General features: G+C 47.5%; 1 protein-coding gene across 1 annotated transcript in view; it reads left to right on the top strand.

The window, feature by feature from the left end:
• Nucleotides 1-4,383: 4,383 nt before the first annotated feature.
• The window catches only part of GNA12 (G protein subunit alpha 12), a 99,781-nt gene continuing 85,814 nt past the window's right edge, over nt 4,384-18,350 (top strand). The window contains exon 1 of the mRNA XM_059414321.1: nt 4,384-4,785. Within this exon, the coding sequence (XP_059270304.1) occupies nt 4,471-4,785 (315 nt within the window). The 5' untranslated portion in view covers nt 4,384-4,470. The remainder of the gene's footprint in view (nt 4,786-18,350) is intronic.

Raw genomic sequence — 18,350 nt, 5'->3', positions numbered from 1 at the left:
CATTTTTAATTTTTATTGCAGAAGGTTTGGTCTGAGTATTTGGTCTACAACACTGTCAGAAAAGGAAGTCTCTTTACTACTTCTTTCTTCCATCCCTCTCCCTCGTCCTTCTAGAACTCTTAGCATTTCCATGTAACTCTCCCTTCCTTCCTCTCATGATTCCCATCTCTTTATACTTGTCCTCTGGGTTTCGAGATATTTCTTTCACTTTATCTTCCACTTCTCTCATCTTGTTTTTTTAGTATTTCTCAATGGTTACCACTATCATTTGTTGTGGTGGTACAATGCCTCGTTATCATTTTTATTTTTTTAAAAAGATTTATTTATTTGAGAGCTAGAGTGTGTGAGCAGAGGGGAGGCAGAAAGGCAGAGGGAGATAGAGTTTCAAACAGATTCTTCATTGAGCACAGAACCTGATGCAGGGCTTGATCTCATGACCCTGAGATCACAACCTGAGCTAAAACCAAAAGTCAGATGCTCAACCAACCACACCACCCAGTTGCCCCTACAATGCCATTTTATTTTATTTTAAAGATTTTATTTATTTATTTGACAGAGATCACAAGTAGGCAGAGAGGCAGGCAGAGAGGAGAGAGGAGGAAGCAGGCTCCCCGCTGAGCAGAAAGTCCGATGCGGGCTTGATCCCAGAACCCTGAGATCATGACCTGAGCCGAAGGCAGAGACTTTAACCCACTGAGCCACCCAGGCACTCCTACAATGCCATTTTATACCATGAACAACTCTCCTGAGGGGGGATGATGATGGTGGTAATGGAATGGTGATGATGGTGATGGTGGTGATGGTGATTGTGATGATGATGGTGGTGCTGATGGTGATGATGGTGATGATGGTGGTGACAATCATGATAGTGGTGGTGGTGATGGGGGTGACGTCAAGCTTTCATCCATTTATCATTATTTGAGACGTTCCATTTCTTCTCTCTGGCCCCTCGGTCCCCTTAAGCCTATTCAGACTTTCTCTTTTCTACTCACAGCTCTTTGGCTTCCAGAGAAAGCTCTTAGGGTCCCTTTGTAGTGAGGAAATATGAGGTAACAGGCTAGATGTTGCTCCCCTGAGCCCAGAGAGGAAGCTCCTGTGTTTCAGCAGTTGTGCCTGTTGGCAAGCTCCCATCCTCAGAGACGGGAAAGCTTTCAGCCCATTTGCCCATGCAGCTCTCCCACATTCTCTCCAGGCCAAATAAGACATCACACAGGACTACATTCATAGGATCCAAGGGGAGATTATTCCTTTTGGAAACCCCAGAGTCTTGAGCCTTATCTCTGACCTTGGAGCTCACGATGAATGAGAGTGAGAGTTGGAGACTGGGAGTCCTGTGGCTGTTCTCTTTTCCAGAGATCCCAGGGAAGCTCGCTCTTCCACATACGTATTCCAGGCCCTGCCCTTGGACCTTCCCTTGCGGCTGCCCCTTAGCTCAGGAGGTGGAATTGAACACGAGGTGGGAGGAGCATTCAGGCCACGCCTCCCACCCCTGGACCAATCTTTAAACACATGGTGGCCGTCTGTTTACCAATTTCAGTCTTGCTTATTTGTAGGAACTGTATGTTATTTCATCTATACGGCTGTACCTGAATTTATTTAACCTGACCTTTCCCCAGGTTTTAGATTTTAATATCATATAGTGTCTGGTCCTTCTGGATTCTTCCTCATCATGCCTGTATCATTGTTCTAAATTTCTAGCACTGGATCCCCACAGCTCCAAGAGGATAACAATGTTAGAAATTACTGAACGCCCATTATGTGTTAGGGCCTTCGTTCTATGCGTGAGAGGTTAAGTGAGTTGTTCAAGATCACATAGCTAGTAGGTGGTAGAACCAAGCTTCCAAGTTCTCATGTTTTCATCCATTTCATACTGCATGTGGGGAAGACACTGGGTCAGGTCTCCAATCAAGCTTCCTCAACTTACTAACTATACTTCCCGTGACATGTGACGTGAACTTCCTGGGACCCAGATTGTCCTGTTATGATAATCTCTGCCTTGCCTCCCTCCCAGCAGAGGACAAATGAGATGGTGTATGTGGAAGCACTTAAAAAACTACAACTCATCACACGAATGTAAGGGATCATTAAGAGATCATTATTAAGTACACAGATAAGCTTGTTTACTTCAAGCACCTGAGCCCTTTGACAAATGTAAGGGCTATGCCCAGAGACCTTATCAACTCCCCAGACTGGATACTACATAATAACTGCATAAACACAGACACAAAGTTATTTATAAAGATGTAAAGTTATTTGTAACTTGCTCAACAGTGTTTTGTGCCTTACCTTTTCAAGATTTCTTTTAATTGAATGAAGAGCTAACTCTGGTCCAGCATTGAAGTCTACATTTCCCTCTTTATTTACTCAAAAGTCCTGTTTTCTCTTTAAGAAACACTGCTTTCTGAGGCTTCTGCAAGTCCTTTCCATTTCTGTCATAACACTGGTGTTGTGTCTTTCTGCAGAAGGCCATTTTAACAGAGAAACAAGACTTTCTTTTTCATCATGTTTGAAGGATGACAGAGTACTAGATCATATGTTGACTCATAAGTGATACAAATTCATGCCCCTGTAAATGACATGCCACCCATCATTGGGACTTAGGCTCCTTGGGGAGTGGAGATCCTACAATATCCTGGATCTGAGGCGGAGACTAGGGACTCCTGTAGTCTCCAGTGTGCTCAGTGACTTGAGCATCCTGGTTCCTTAACGTGGAAGTTTCTTAACACGAAGAATTAATCTTTTCCACCTTCAGCTTCCTCTCCTAAAGTCTCCAGTGCCTGGTGTTTTCATGAGTATGTAAAGGTTATTTGTAGAATGGGATGACATAACATTCAAAATCACTTTTTCTAACACTCACTCCTCTCTACACAGAGACAAGGATACAGTGAAATTGAGAGCAGGGCTCCAGTCCATCCTGTGTGGAACCTGGGTACTTGGGTCAGCCGTTTACAAGCTGGTTTTTATTTTATCCACCTGGTGAGAAGGGTTTGGGGACAGGATCATCTTTAAGACTTGCTAAAACAATTCACAAGGAGGCCATTGGACTAAAGTGGCTTTAATGCAGTGATGGCTTAGGAAAGCAAGCCAAAATCCAAGCCTGTAAATGCTTCACAGTTACAAAATCGAAACGCTGAAGACAACCAATCACAAACAGCCAGCTAACCTTTAAGCTATAGAGAATAAATTTCCTTTCTTTGCTCCTGGCACTTTCTCTATAGAATTCTTTGCCCTGGCCCATTCTGAGGAGTATTCTTAACCACTTCTGGTGTGACTGAATTTTTGCTCCAATACTTCAAACTCTTAAACATTTTAATACGCTTCAGTTTGGCTTTTAACCGACCACGGTTCCCAAATCTGGCCAGTCACCTGGAGGTTAAGAGATACCTGAACTACTACCAAGAGGTTGTGACTCGCTTCACCTGGGACAGGTTCAAATCTGTAATAAGGTCCTAGCAAGATCTTACTTGGGTCTCAGCAGCCTGAGACGTGTTTTACAAATTCACGTTCTCAGTCTGTGTCTCCATAACCGTAGGAGTTGGTTGCTCTAGTCGCCCCCATTTTGCATAGAAGATTGACACTAAATATGGGGTTGGGGGTTGGGGGGAGCTGCCTGTAAGCTTCCGTACCCAGTAAGGGATTGAGGGGAGATTCCAACTCAGACCCAGCAACTGCAGACTCCAATCACTGTGCTACCTAAGACTTTTTCGGGTGGGAGGGGGTGCTTCTGGTGATTTGATTGCTTAGCCAGCTTTCAGAGAAGACAGACGCCCAGAGGCCATGCCACTCTCAAAGGGTGCATTTGTTTGAAAATGTGTGTCCCCTTCCCCCGTGTTTCTCGAAGGAAATGGTTTAGGAACAGTTGTCTCTGTGAGCCTAAAAAGAGCAGCTGCACCTCCTATTGGCATTTTCCGGCAAGGCATAGTCCACTCAGCGAACCTTCTGGTCTCACAGGTTGACCCAATCTGGGAACCCAGGGAGAATGTTTCTGTACACCTGGCACTTCTGGTCCCGCCCGGTTTCTCCAGTCTCCCAATCCCAAGCCCGTTCGCCGTGATGGACGTGACGCCAGAGCAATTATAATTGGTCATGGCGGACGGCCGCTCCGCCTCCCCGGCCACCCCGCCTCCCTTTCATTCTGAAAGAAAGAACCTCATCCCGGGCGCCCAATGAGAAACGCCCCCACCCCGAAGATCCCGCCTCTTTCGGCGCCGGCCCCGCCCCTAGAGTGGAGGGACGCCCGCCTCCCGGCGCGGCACGGTCCAGTCGGAGGGCGCGTTCGCCCGGATGGACGACAGCCGGCCCAATCGCCGGGCTCTAGAGGCGCGCGCACCGCCCCTCTGCCGGGGCCGAGCGGCGGGCGAGAGCGGGCCTCGGGGCGGCGGCGGCGGCGGACCGACGCGGCCTGAGGGAGCGGCCGGCTGCCGCGCGGGGCTCGCCTCGCCCGCGGCGGGGTCCATGGCCTGAGCGGCCATGTCCGGCGTGGTGCGGACCCTCAGCCGCTGCCTGCTGCCGGCCGAGGCCGGCGGGGCCCGCGAGCGCAGGGCGGGCAGCGGCGGCGGGGCCCGCGACGCGGAGCGCGAGGCGCGGCGGCGCAGCCGGGACATCGACGCGGGGCTGGCCCGCGAGCGGCGCGCCGTGCGGCGCCTCGTCAAGATCCTGCTGCTGGGCGCGGGCGAGAGCGGCAAGTCCACCTTCCTCAAGCAGATGCGCATCATCCACGGCCGCGAGTTCGACCAGAAGGCGCTGCTCGAGTTCCGCGACACCATCTTCGACAACATCCTCAAGGTGCGCGCGCCTCCGCGTCCCCGCCCGCGCACCTGCGCCCAGGTGCGCGCAGGTGCGGCCGCAGCTCCCGGATGCCGGGGCTGGGGAGCGGGAATGCGGGGTGGCACGGGATGGCGCTGGCCGGGGAGGGGTGCCTCCGCCTCTCCCTTCTCGGGGGCTGCCGGCTTCGGGGGGTTGGGAGGGCCGGGTCTTGGACGCCCGGTCGGGGACGCGCCCTTGCGGGATGGCTTCTGGGCGCTTCCCACAGCCAGCCTCCGGGGGTCAGGGAACCCTCCTTCTCCTGCCCTCCCAGTAAGTGCGGACGAGCCGCGTAGACCGGAGGGGGAACCGGCCGCAAGGCCCTCGGTGGAAAATTTCAGACCTACCCACAATCCGGAGAATAGAAGGAGCCGTCCGCACCCACGCCCCCTCCCCCACTTCGGCCCTGATCTCCTTACAGCTGGGTTCGCCCAGACCCCTGCCCTGTGGCTCGAGGCGGATCCCAGACACCGTACTACGCCGTTAGAAACTCTCATAGCGTCTGTCGCCGAAAGATAAGACCTCGTTTTAAAAACAGCCCTGGTACCCTTATCCGACCTTAGAGTTCGTAACTCCTTACTTAATATTCTCAGATACCCAGCCCGTGTTCACATTTCCTCCGTGGCCTGTAATTGTTTTGTTTGTCTGCATCAGGATACATAGTCCTTCCTTGCTTTGCAACTTTCAGAGTATCTCTTAAGTGGTGTGTAATCTTCTGGCTTTCCTATTCCTTGCCCCTCCTCTTCTTCTTGGCAGTGTTTTGGGGGGAAACCTGTAGAGCTGGCAAAGTCTGGGTTCTAGTCTCTCTCTACTGTGAGTCTGTGCCAGAGGGCCCCAAAGAAAGGAAATCTGGATAAAATTGACCATGAGCGGCAGGAAGCAGATTCCCTCCTGCACCTATGATCATTGCAGAGTTTTTGTTTTGTTTTTTTAGTTTTTAGTTTTCCCTACTCCTTTCCTTGTCCTCTCACATACTCTTTCCTGCGCCCATTTTGGGGAAAGCAAATTACAGGTATGTCTCAAAGCAGAGGTAGAGGAGAGTTTGTCATACCAGACAGCTGTCTGGAGACTAGATTTTATGGTGCCCCAAGGGACTTTAAATTTAGCAGAGGGCTGTAGAAACCTATCTGGTACATTTCTTTCACTTCACCCATGAGAAAACTCTCCAGGTCTTGGGGGAAAGTGGCTCCTCATGGGGACCTGAATGATGGAACCCTGGGTAAGGCCTCTCAGGCCTTCCTCCTTCCAGGCTTGGGTACTGGTATTCCCACTCTCTGTATTTGTTATTAAAATAATTTATTTTAGTAGAAATAGCTCTTTTAGAATCTTGCTGGGGAATGAAAGGAAGGGAATAATTTGAATGATAAAACACTCCTTTCCTTTTCACCTCTTTCAAAAGCCTCTCTGTGAGTCAGCTCTGGCCAGTACTTCATCAACTTTAAGGCTAGGAGCCCAGTGTGATTCAAGGGGATCCACTGTGTGCTTAAAATTCCCCTCATCTTCTGGGGTAAAGTGCATGTCATTGTCTTTCTCTACCACAGAGCCAGATTGTATTTTTGCTGCTTTTCTGAACCTCCAAAGCAAGCAGGTATAAAAGTATAAGGATTTAGCTGGCTCCCTCTCACTTTCTTTTAACGCTGGAGGTGGAGAAAATGTTTAGAAACACAGAATCTTAAATCTAAGTCATAGTTTTAAGTACGTTTTAGAAAGCCCCGTCTTAACTTTTACATTAACTTTTACTGATTTCCTAGTCAACTGAAATAAGATGTGTTAGCCAATATCCTATTTTTCTTCCCAACTTTTTACTAACTGTAGTTCCATTTTAAACTCACTTTATCTGTTGTGACTATTCAGTAACTAGTTAGAAATTTATCTTCCGATTTTTAAAACCAAAAATTCTTCCCCTCGCCACACCATTTTTAGGCGATCAGTTTGGGAAGAGACCTTTTAAATTAATAGCTTTGTCATGCCTTTAGCAGTGGACATATGATTGATACTATTTAGAATAATGTTTGGGTCTACATAGAGATGTGGTGTTAGCAAGCTGTTTTCGAAGTACTCACTATGTGCCGTGCACATTACCCTGTCCTTCACAAATGACATTTGCCACTTTTTACCATTTTTCAGTTGGTATTGTCCCTTGTAGCCAATGCGAAAATTGAGAATAGAGAGTTTAAAATCTGCTCAAGGTCAGCCTTCCAGTAACACGTGGCAGAGCTGGTGACCAGACCTAGTCCTTTTTTTTTTTTTTTTTTTTTTAAACTTTAATTTTGGGATAATTATGGAGTCCCATCCAGGTGTAGGAGAGCCCGTGTATCCTTTACCCACTTACCTTCCATGGTAATAGCTTGAAAAGCTGTGATACAATATCACAACCAAGATATTGACAAGGGAACATCATCAAGATACAGAACATTCCCATCACCATTAAGGATCCCTTATGTTGCCTTTCATAGCCCCTCCTTTCTGCCCTTCCCTGACCCTGGCAGTAACTAATCAGTTCTCCAATTCTAAAACTTTATAATTCATTCCAGATTATTACATAAATGAAGCCATGCAGAACATGACCTCTTTTATCATTCTGCACAGTTCCCTGGAGAATCGCCCAAGTAGTTGTGGGTATCGCAAATCAATAGTTTCATCTTCTGTTTGCTGAGTGGTATCCGTGGTACAGATTTAGCACAGCACGCCGTGTAACCATTCAGGGCCTCTGGGTTGTTCCAGTTTTCTGACTATTATGAATAAATCTATGAACATTCATGTGCATGTATTTGCACGTATGCACATCTTCACACGTGTGGAATTAAGTGCCCAGGAGTACAGTCGCTCCGTTGAATGGCAGTTGCATGGTTAATGTTACAGCTGCTTTTAGGGTGCCTGCATCATCCTGCATCCCCACCAGCCACGTGTGAGGGACACTTTCCCCGAATCCTTGCCAGCATCGGAGAGCCCTTTTTTATTTCAGCCATTCTGATAGGCGTGTAAGAGCTAGATTTCGTTTCCCTAACAGCAGCTGATGTAGAACATCTTTTCATGTGTTTATTTACCATCCGTAGACCCTTTTTGGTGCAGTGTCTCTTCATGTTTTTTTACCTGTTTTCTAGTTAGGTTGCTTGTTTTTTGTTGTTTGTTGTTTATTGTGCTTTATTGTTAAATGTTTTGAGAGGTGTTTTTATACATCCTAGATACCAATCATTTGTCACGTATTATGTTATGCAGATATTTTCTCCCTGTCTGTAGCTTTCCCTTTCACGCTCTTAACAAGGTCTTTCACAGAACAAAACTTTGTTTGATGAAGCCAGTTTATCCAGTTTTTCCCCTTTATAGGTAATGCTTTTGGTATCAAAGCTAGGACCTCTTTGCCTAGCCCTAGATCCCTTTTTTTTTTTTCCTAGAAGTATGGTAGTTTTACATTTTACATTTAAGTCCTTGATCCATTTTGAGTAATTATCCCATGAAAATGTATGAGGTTTAGGTGGAAGTTTAGGGGTTTGGGGGGGGTTGTTTTGTTTTGTTTTGTTTTGCCTGGAATGCTCAGTTTTTCCAGTACCACATGTTGGGAAAAACTGTGCTTCTCCCATTGAATTGCTTTGCTCCTTTGTCAGAATTCAGTTGGCATATTTGTATGGACCTGTTTCTGGGTTCTCCATCCTGTCCCACTGATCTGTATATCTCTCCTGCCATTATCACATTCTGTTGATTACTACAGCTATACAGTAGGCCTTAATATCAGATAGAGTGCTTTCTCCCACTTCATTTTCCATTTTCAATATTGGCTTAGCTATTCTAGGACCTCTGCCTTTCCATTGGTATCTTAGAATAAGCTTGTCTGTGTCTATTAGAAAAAGAAAATCTTGCTGGGATTTTGATAGCAATTGCATTAAACCTATAGATCATTTTATGGAGAATTAACATTTGTATATAGCAAGTCCTCCAATCCATGAACATGGTATGTCTTTATTTCCATCTTCTTTGATTTCTTTATCAGCATTTTGCATTTCTCAGCAGACAGATCTGTTTTGTGTTTTGAATTTAAACTAAGTATCTTTTTTCCTTAGAGCAATTCTAAATGATACTGTGTGTTCTTTTTTTTTTTTTTTTCTTCAGTTTCCACATATTCCTTGTTCATACACAGCAATAGAATTGGTATTTCCATCTTGATTTTATGTCCTGTACCTTGCCAAATACACTTAATGGTTCTAAGGGCTTTCTTACAGATTCCTTGGGATTTTGTACACAGATCATCGTTCCTTGCGGATAGGGAGTTTTATTTCTTCTTAAAGCATGCTCTTTGTTTCTTTTTCTTGCATTACTGCAGTGGCTAGAACTTCCGATATTATGTTGAATGAGAATGGTGAGAGGTGTATCTTCTCTTTCCTTCCTGGTGTCAGTGATTTGTATCTTTTATATTTGTCCGTCTCTTTAGAGGTTTATCGCTTTTATTTTTTTCCCCCATTAAGAACCAGCTTTTTAGGGGCACCTAAAAAGGTGCTCAGTGGGTTAAAGCCTCTGCTTTCGGCTCAGGTCATGATCCCAGGGTCCTGGGATCAAGCCCTACATCGGGCTCCCCCCGCCCCACCTGCCTCTCTGTCTACTTGTGAGCTCTCTCTGTCAAATAAATAAATAAAATCTTAAAAAAAGAAAGAACCAGCTTTTTATTTTATTAGCCTTATGGCTTTCTTCTTTTCAATATCATGTATTTCAGTTCTTATTTCCTTTTTCTTTTGGGTTTATTTTGCTCTTTTTTCTCTAGTTTCTTGAGGTAGAGATTTTGATTATTTATTTGAGACCTTTCCTCTTTTCTAATGTAAACATTTTAAGTGCTATAAATTTCCCACTGGGCACTGTTTTAGCTGTGTCCACATATTTTGTTATGTTTTATTTTAACTTTTATTCAGTGTCATATGTATTTTTATTTCTCTTCAGATATTTTCTTTGTCCCATGTATTATTTAGAAGTGTATTGAGGTTTCCAAGAATTTAGAGATATTCCTGTTATCTTTGTTATTGATTTCTATGACTTTATTAAGGTCAGAGAACATATATTATTTCAATTCTTTTAAATACTTAAGGTTTGGGGGCACCTCGGTAGCTCAGTGAGTTAAAGCCTCTGCCTTCGGCTCAGGTTATGATCCCAGGGTCCTGGGATCAAGCCCCACATCGGGCTTTCTGCTCAGCAGGGAGTCTCCCCCCCCCCACCCGCTTGCCTCTCTGCCTACTTGTAATCTGTAATCTGTCAAATAAACAAATAAAACCTTAAAATAAATAAATAAATATTTAAAGTTTGTTTTATGGCCCAGAATATGGTCCATCTTGGTATATATTCTGTGGGCCTTTGTTGGTGAATGTTCATGGACACTTGCATAAAATGTGTATCTGTTGTTTGGTAGAGTTTTCTACACAGGTCAGGTACTGTTGTTGATGGTGGTGCTCTATATTCTCACAGATTTTCTGTTTAGTATTTCTGCCAGTTGCTGAAACTGAAGTGTGGCAGTCCCCCAACTATAATTGTGGATTTGTCAATTTCTCCTGTCCCTTTTTGCTTCATACATTTTGAGACTCCGTTGTGTGGTGTATAAACATTTAGGATTATTATGACTTCCTGGTGGATTGATCCTTTTGTCATTATGTAATGTCCTTCTTTGTCTTCAGTTATTTCCTTTGCTCTGAAGTCTGTTTTATCAGGTATTTTAATATAGCCACTCTTTTTCTTTCAAGTGAATGTTTTCATGTTGTGTATTTTCCCACCCCTTAAACCTACCCACATTGTTACTTTGAAGCAAATTTTTTGTAAACAACATATGGTTACACCATATTTTTTTTTTCTGGTCATTTTTATTAATGTGAGTATTTAGGCCATTTACATTTAAGATAAGGTAATTAATATGTTAGGGCATAAGCCTCCCATTTTGTTGTTTTTCTTTTTCTTTTGTTTTACTTTCCTGTGGGCTATTTAAACACGTTTTAGGATTCCATCTTGATCAATTGGTGATTGCTTTTTGAGTGTATTGATTAAAGCTTTGTTTACTTTTCTTGGTTCCTCTAGGTTTATAATATACGCACATAGCTTATCCCAGTGCACTGGCATCAGTGTTTTACAGCTGTGAGTGAAGTGTGGGAACTTTATTTCCGTTCAGATCCCTTTACCCTCCCCATATCTTAAATATGCATTTTTTAAAAGATTTTATTTATTTATTTGACAGAGATCACAAGTAAGCAGAGAGGCAGAAAGGGGGGTGGGGGAGACAGGCTCTCTGCTGAGCAGAGAGCCCGATGCGGGGCTTGATCCCAGCACCCTGAGATCACGACCTGAGCGGAAGGTAGAGGCCTTAACCCACTGAGCCACCCAGGCACCCCTTAAATATACATGTTTTAAGTATTTATTGTTATATCCTGAGTCCCACATCAGATGGTTTTATGTCAGTCATCAAATAGGATTTAAGAAACTTAGGAGAAGTAGGATGGTTTTGTTATATTTACCCCTATTTTTGCCTGCTCTGATGATCTTTTCTTCCTGAGGTTACCTTTTCCTTTCTCCGAATATTCCTTAGGAGAACTTCCTTTAGCCATTCTTAAGGGTGGCCTTGCTTACAACAAACTCTGCTTCCCTACATCCAAGAATGTCTTTGTATCCCCTTCATCAGTGAGATCTCTTTGCCAGTTACAGAATTCACAGCTGACGCTTTCTTTTAGTACTTGAAAAATGTGCCTTATTCGTGCCTCCCTGGTTTCAGATGAGAAATCCATTGTTATTTGAATTGCTCATTCTCTCTAAGTAAATGTGTCCTATCTCTCTGGTTGCTTTGAAGATTGCTCATTTGTCCTTTAGTTTCCAGAGTTTAACTCTGATTTGTTTGGACATAGGTTTCTTTCAGTTTATTATGCTTAGGGTGTGCTCAGCTTCTCGAATCTGTACAGATGTGTCTTTTGCCAAGCTTGGGAAGTTTCCCACCATTATTTCTTCAAACACTTTCTCGGCCGCACTTTTTGTCCCTTCCCTCTGAGACTCTGGTGGTAGGAGGGTCAGTGGCTCTTATTCCTGACCTTTAGTTCCCTGAGCCTCTGTTGCCTTGTTGAGTGGGATGTGACATCAGCTCACCCTGGCCTGGCTGATCCCGGGGAGTACTGGGGGCAGCACGGTGGCACCATGCCCAGCCTCCCACCTCCTTTTCCTGCCCTCTGGGACTGGGTCAGGATGGAGGCTTGTCTCCCCACTGAGGCCACCTGGGTCGGGGAACTGGGGCACCTTCTGCATTTCCCGGCAGGGGCTAGGAGAGGAGATACTTGTTTGGCCCTGCCAACATTACCTAGGCCACTTGGAAGATGCTTCCTGGTTCTGCGGGGCAGGAAGGGGAAATGGGAGATCAGCTTCCCCTTCAATCCTGCTGAAACCTCAGTGGGTGATGTGTTGTAGTTCTTCTGTTGGCATTTGGCTAGAATAGGATAGGTGTTGCCAAAAAGAGTTTTCTGTTGTAAGACCACCCTTTCCCCAGTCCTTCTGCTAGGAGGGACAAGCTTTTCTCGGAGCTCTTTTCCATCCGCACCTTTTGGCTTTCCAGCTTGGAGGCTGTGCAGCGTGTGTCTGGGACAGGCAGTAAGGACCTGGGGACTCCCCGCCACGTGGTTCCTCAGATCCTGAAATCCCAGGCAGCCTGCCTTCCTGTCTCCACTGTCTTTCCTATTCTTGCTTGTTGTGGTCTGTCCAGAGCATCTTTAGTGGTAAGGGAGAGGACTCAGGAGGAATGGGGCTACTCCCATCTTGGCAGAACCAGAAGTTTCCATCATCCTGGTCTTTTGATGACTAGTCCAGGACTCCTCCTTCAGGATCACAGTTGTGCCTGAATCTGAAACTATCATTTCTTTAACTTCATCCCTTCACACTACCCTCTGCAGGGATGATTTGAATCTATTCGTTGCTTTGACCTCCTGTCATTATTCCCAGTAGGACTTCTTATTCGTTCTTTTTGTTTTCATATCTCAAAGATGCTAGTCTCTCTCTGGGCTGTTCCTAAAGCTTGTGTATGTGGTGTTTCGGAACTTGTGTGGTAATGCCTCTGGTGACGGCAGGTGCCACTGTCTACCCTCCAGGTACTCTGACTAGCTGGGGAGACGGTTACATTCTTTAATATAAAATCTGAATGGATGTCATGTTAGATGCCATTGTAAAAGGAGGCAGGTGGCTCGGTGAGAACAGGGAAGATTAATTCTGGCTGAGCTACCAGGAAACGCCCATGTAGGAAGTGTGATTTGAGCCGGTCCCTGAAGGCTCCATGGAGTTTTAGCAGGTCAGGGGGGAAACACACACATGAGACCATCTCAGTGCCACGCATTTCTGCCAGTTAGGACAAAGAATTCTGATAGTATGGAGTATTAAGGAGCATAGGAGCTAGACAGAACTTTCTAGTGCAGAGGACTGGTCATAATGCAGTGGCTGGCTAGAGACCTTGGTCAGGATGCCCCTTATCTGAAAGCTGTGGACCTTCTCCCTATAAAGTTTGTACACATGCATATAGTTTAAAGGAGTCCCTCGCCATCCTAAGCCTCAAAGTGGGCCTACTTGTGCTCTGTGGATTGCAGGTTAAGAAATTTAGTGGTAGAATATCTAAGATTATGTTAAATTTCTGTAAATTAACATCTTTTTTAGGATTGTTCTGTGTCATTACTTTTTGCAAAAGCGAATAGGACCTTGAAGAAGCCCCCGCTCTGTTCTGTATTTTTAAGCACTTTGAAGCTCCTGGCCCGCCGAGTCTTTGTTTCTTGGGTTCAGCACCCTTTGTGCTTGAAGCCACAGCGGGCTTGCGTGAGAACAGACGTGGCAGTGCAACTTCCAGGGTCTGGGAGAACAGTTGCCTTGTTGGCTAATTGCATTTAAGTAAGCAAACTTACTTTTACATGTGGACACACTTGGTTGGTCCTTTGGTAATGCCGAGAAACAAAAATCTCTCTTTCCAGGGGTTCACAAAATCCAGAGACCCCTCCGGCCTTTGATGGGGATTCGTGGCACGTGGATGGTTGGTCTTCTCCTCCAGCTTTCGGGCTGACATGATGGTTGTTTAATCGAACCGACTTTAGGGGAGCAGATTTGACCCTCGGTCATCGGTCATGTGAGACTTGAAATATAGCTGTGCTTGATGTTAGATGGCCTTGTGTGGCTAGCTCATGATTATTTTCTGTTATTATGAAGTTGAGAGTGAGGACAGGATCCTGTCGATTGTGAATGGCAGATTCATACTTCAGGCTTATCTGGAGATGTAATTACAGGGCAATCTTCAAACCAAGGAAGCCAATGTGTGCCCCACCTGCTGGGCGTGGCCACGAGGACAGACCCTCCCTTCAGGACTCGAGGCTTTGTTTCCGGTGCTAACTCTTGTAGTCTGTATTTCAGCAAAAGCAGTGGTCCTCCTCGCCTCTTCTGCCCAGTGGGATGGACAGAGCAGCTGCTTAATTCCTCCCAAAGGCCTTTCAATGGGCAGAACATGAGTAATGGTTGCTGACCACAGGGTTAGCTTTTTGGAGTGATTCTTTGGTACGTGAAGATGTGTGGCCATTGGGGTGCCCGTTCAGGTGGGCCTGGGCACACGGGGGTGTGGAAAGAAGAACCCAGGCCGTGTTCCACAGTGTGTGTTGGGCAGCCGCTATTTCTGCGTTGGTTCAGCGGGCTGGGTCCATTGGGAACTCGTGCTCCAGAAGTGCTGCGTCCGTAGGACAGAAGAGGATCAGTTGCTAACTCTCGGGAGTATTTGCAGGTGGATAGAAAGGACCTGGAGAGCCGCCATGCACTTGTCAGGAATGCCAAGAAAATGTTCCCACCCCTGCTATCTTCAGCAGAGCCTGAGTAGACAGTGCCTCTCTCTGAACTTGGGCATCTGATTTACTGTCTAGCCTAAAACCATGGCCCCTGCTTTGCTAAACGGCTCTGTGACATCAACACTCAGCAGTGAAGACTGATCTTAATGAACCCTGACTGGTGCTGGCCAGTGAACCCAGGCCTTAGGGAGTCAGGTTCTGAAACTGAGTAGAGCAGAAACGAAGCCACCAGAACAGTGATTCAGAATCCGTGTCCTGTGCCGTGTTAATATTGTCATTGTCTTGGTGGAAGGTTCTGGTGATTGTGTGTGGTGTGGGTTCCATCCGGTCTGGGGCAGGGAGGTTCCCTGCTGTACCCAGGGAAGGCCAGGATAGAGGTCAGGGGCACAGCAAGACCCATTCCTGACATTCAGAGCCAGGCGCCTTGCTGTGCTGTGTGCCCAGGGGTGAGTCTTTTTGCACCACGTACCTGCCTGTTTGACTTGTGTGGGGACAGGAAACACAGGGGAGAGTGGGCAGGAGAGGGGACATCACTGGGTAAGTCACTGGGAGGGTGGGAGCCCGAGTCAGCTAAAGGAGGCCATCATCATCCCCTGTAGGATGTGTGTTGAGATTCCTTTGGACCCGGGTCTTTGACTAATCAGTGACTAGACTGCAGAGAAACCTGTAACAGGGCAGCTCAGTGCGGGGCGCTGGGCCAGGGGTGCGGGCTTCACAGCCGCCAACCAAGCCCCAGCTTTGCTCTCCAGGTCCTTTCTATCCACCTTCTATCCACATGAAGCCCAGTGCCGGCCTTTATGGGATAAGACGGTGCTCATCTCTGTGGACAAGTTACATAGTGCTCCCGGCAAAACACCTGCCATTTGCCGAGGGAGGAGGGGGAGTGATTATTTAAACTCTCACCTTTCTGCTGGTTTCTGTTACAGGTGAAAGGGAGTAGCTAGCTGCTTTAGAAGTTTGTTCCTGGGATTTTATTTTATTTTGAAGATTTTTTTTTTATTTGAGAGCAAGGGAGTGCATGCATGAAGAGGGGCAGAGGGAGACAGAGAAGCAGGCGCCCTGCTCAGCGGACCCTGGGATCATGACTCGAGCCAAAGGCAGACACTTCACTGGCTGAGCCGCCCAGGCACCTCTGGTTTTGGAATTTTTCTAGCACGGGGTGTTTGTGTTTTCCATCGATTACCAGTTCTGTTTCTGCAGTTAGCGCAGATGGGATGACCCCCAACTATATATTTGTGGCCACTTACATGTTTTCTCCAGGAAATGAAGCTCCATAACTCTTGTTCTAGGTTGGGGAAGGAAAGGGCCTTCACTCAGAACTCCGAGGACTTGATTAGAGACCTGTAGGCTGAAACATGTGAGTTGGACCATGTGGGGGAGGAGACCCTCCCTGAGAGGCTCGGGGCTGAGAGCTGGAAGCCTGGCGCTCTGCTCCGTAGCAGTGCGCAGCCGGACGAGGATAAAGGAGCGCGGCGGGGCGTTAAACAGACACGCCAGCGCTGCCGGAGCGCCCTCCTCCAGCAGATGTCTCATCACAGCAATCCTCCTGGAGGCCGGTAGAGAGAGAGAGAGAGGTCACAGAACCCAAGAGGACTGGCTCTTGGAGGACCCTTCTACTCCTCAGTAACCCTGTGAAGTCAGGGTGGGGGTTTTACCCTGACTGAGGGGGGCTTCAGGTCCAGGATGCTCTTGCCTGCCCTCCCGAGCCCTCTGTGCTGACTGCAGGAGGAGGGAGCCCCGGACCAGTGAGTATGGAGAAGGAGGGACGTGCCAGTCTCTGGCCCTCGAGGCTCCCTCCTTCAGAACCAGTCCGTTCACAGGGAGTTAGCTTTCCTGTTTGGGGGCCTTCGCCATCTGGTGCCCCTCCCCCGCCCCATGTCTGCCTGGCTGTGATGGGGATGCTGACTGCTCACTGGGCAGTGGAAGCCTGGGGCTTGACAGTACCTCAGAGTCCCCGAGCTTCTTCTGTCCCCACAGTGTCCCCTCACGGGGGCACTTCAGCCCTCCTTCCCTTCAGCAGCTTTTAGGCCAGGAGCTCCCCCAGGCCACCTCTATACCCGGACACGCTTCTTGATGCCGCGTTGTTACAGGTGGCCCTCAGACGCCTGGCCCCACCAGACACAGTGTTCCGGGGAGCAGCACAAGCTACACACCCTCCTGCGTGATCGCTTTCGACTTCTCTGATTTACTCAAGGGATTCCCTTCCTACTGCAGAAGTAACTAAGAACAAAACTGGGTTTTCCTGCCCACCCCCATGGGTAGAGCTACTGTTAGCCCCGTGCTGTGCCCTTGGAATCCGTGTCCTTTGGGGGATTCTGTGACGAGGCGGAAGCACGTGAGTCCCGAGGGCAGGAAGGCAGCGGCTCTGCGGTGAGCTGGAAGGGAAGCCTTCAGCAGAGGGACTGAGGGGCAGGCCCCCAGGTGCGCTGAAGCAGTAAGGCAGGGAAGCAGCTGGTGGTTAGGGAACCGATGCGGGGCACACGGTGGAAGAGAGAACCAGCTCGGATCTGGCTGGGCCGCCTTGGCCAAGGTCATGCCCCTGGCAGTGGGCCATGAGGGCAGAGTTGTGAGCAAGGGATTGCCGTGATTCCCTGTTCGGTGACCCGTCTGGGGCGGGCTGTGAGGATGGAGCCGGTTCACGGGACCTTCTCCCATCACCTGGTGGGATGCGTATATATGTTTACAGATGGGTGTGCGTCTGTTTAAAAATAATCTTACATGTGAATATGAAAAAATTCACTAGAAGGGAAAGAGGCCTTATTACATATGTAGGTTGAAGTGTCTGAAATTCTGATTCTTGAGACTCTTGACCTACAAAAACAACAGTTTCATATGGTCCAATCAAAAACAATGCAGCCAAAGGCAGGAACATGATTCTCAGGCCAGGTAGTTCACCTCTTGGCCTCAGCCCCAACCCCCGGCAGTGGTGTTGAGGAGGATGGTGGGTCAGTGCAACCCCGAACATCTCACTGATCACAGTCTGGAGAGAAGAGGAGCATTGGCCTGGAATGGAGCCCTGGGAAACATTAGGGAAAGCACTGAGAAGCAGAGGGACCTTGGCAGAGGCAGAATGTGTCCTGAGCCAAAGCTCATGAGACAGGAAGTGAACTTGAAATACAGGACATTTCGTAGGATTTCAAGAGAAAGCTCCCTGTGCCCCAGACAGGGTTCCAGCTTCCCTCCTCTCCCTTCCCACAGACACAGATGGAAAGCAGCATCCGTCTATAACACTCAGCTCTGGTCTGGGAAGTCAGACGAGGTAGAAATGCTATCTGGGAAACTGCCCCAGAGTCCTTGTGTGAAGAACAGGTTGGTGGAGAGACTCGGCCTGGCCACGGAGAGTTCTGTACCCAAAGGAGGTCGGAGTGGCAGGCAGAAGGCAGGTGAAGACCCAAGTCTAGAAAGGAAGGTGTGCTGTGAAAGCATTTATTTTGGGGTCTGATAAATAGTAACATGAGAAAGAAGGGACAAGTGCAGGGCCAGCAAGACACTGAAAAGTTACACAGGCCATTAGGGGTCTCCCAGATAAACAGACACAGGAAGGGCCCGCATGGAAACTGCGTCAGGACACGGGGTCGGGTCCAGTCCCGCCATCACTGATGTCCCCCCGTTGGGGAAGGGACCTTGGAGTGCCAGCCGGAGTGCTGCTGGCTTCTGCAGGGAGACATGCACCTAAACCCCATGTCCAGGTAAGCCTTGCTCTTCTCATCCCTGTGCCCGCAGAGGCGGACAAGGGTGCAC

Source organism: Mustela nigripes, chromosome 11 (genome assembly GCF_022355385.1).
Source record: "Mustela nigripes isolate SB6536 chromosome 11, MUSNIG.SB6536, whole genome shotgun sequence".
Classification (NCBI taxonomy): Eukaryota; Metazoa; Chordata; class Mammalia; order Carnivora; family Mustelidae; genus Mustela; species Mustela nigripes.
Note: the sequence above shows the minus strand (reverse complement) of the source record. Positions and strands in the feature narration are given on the sequence as shown.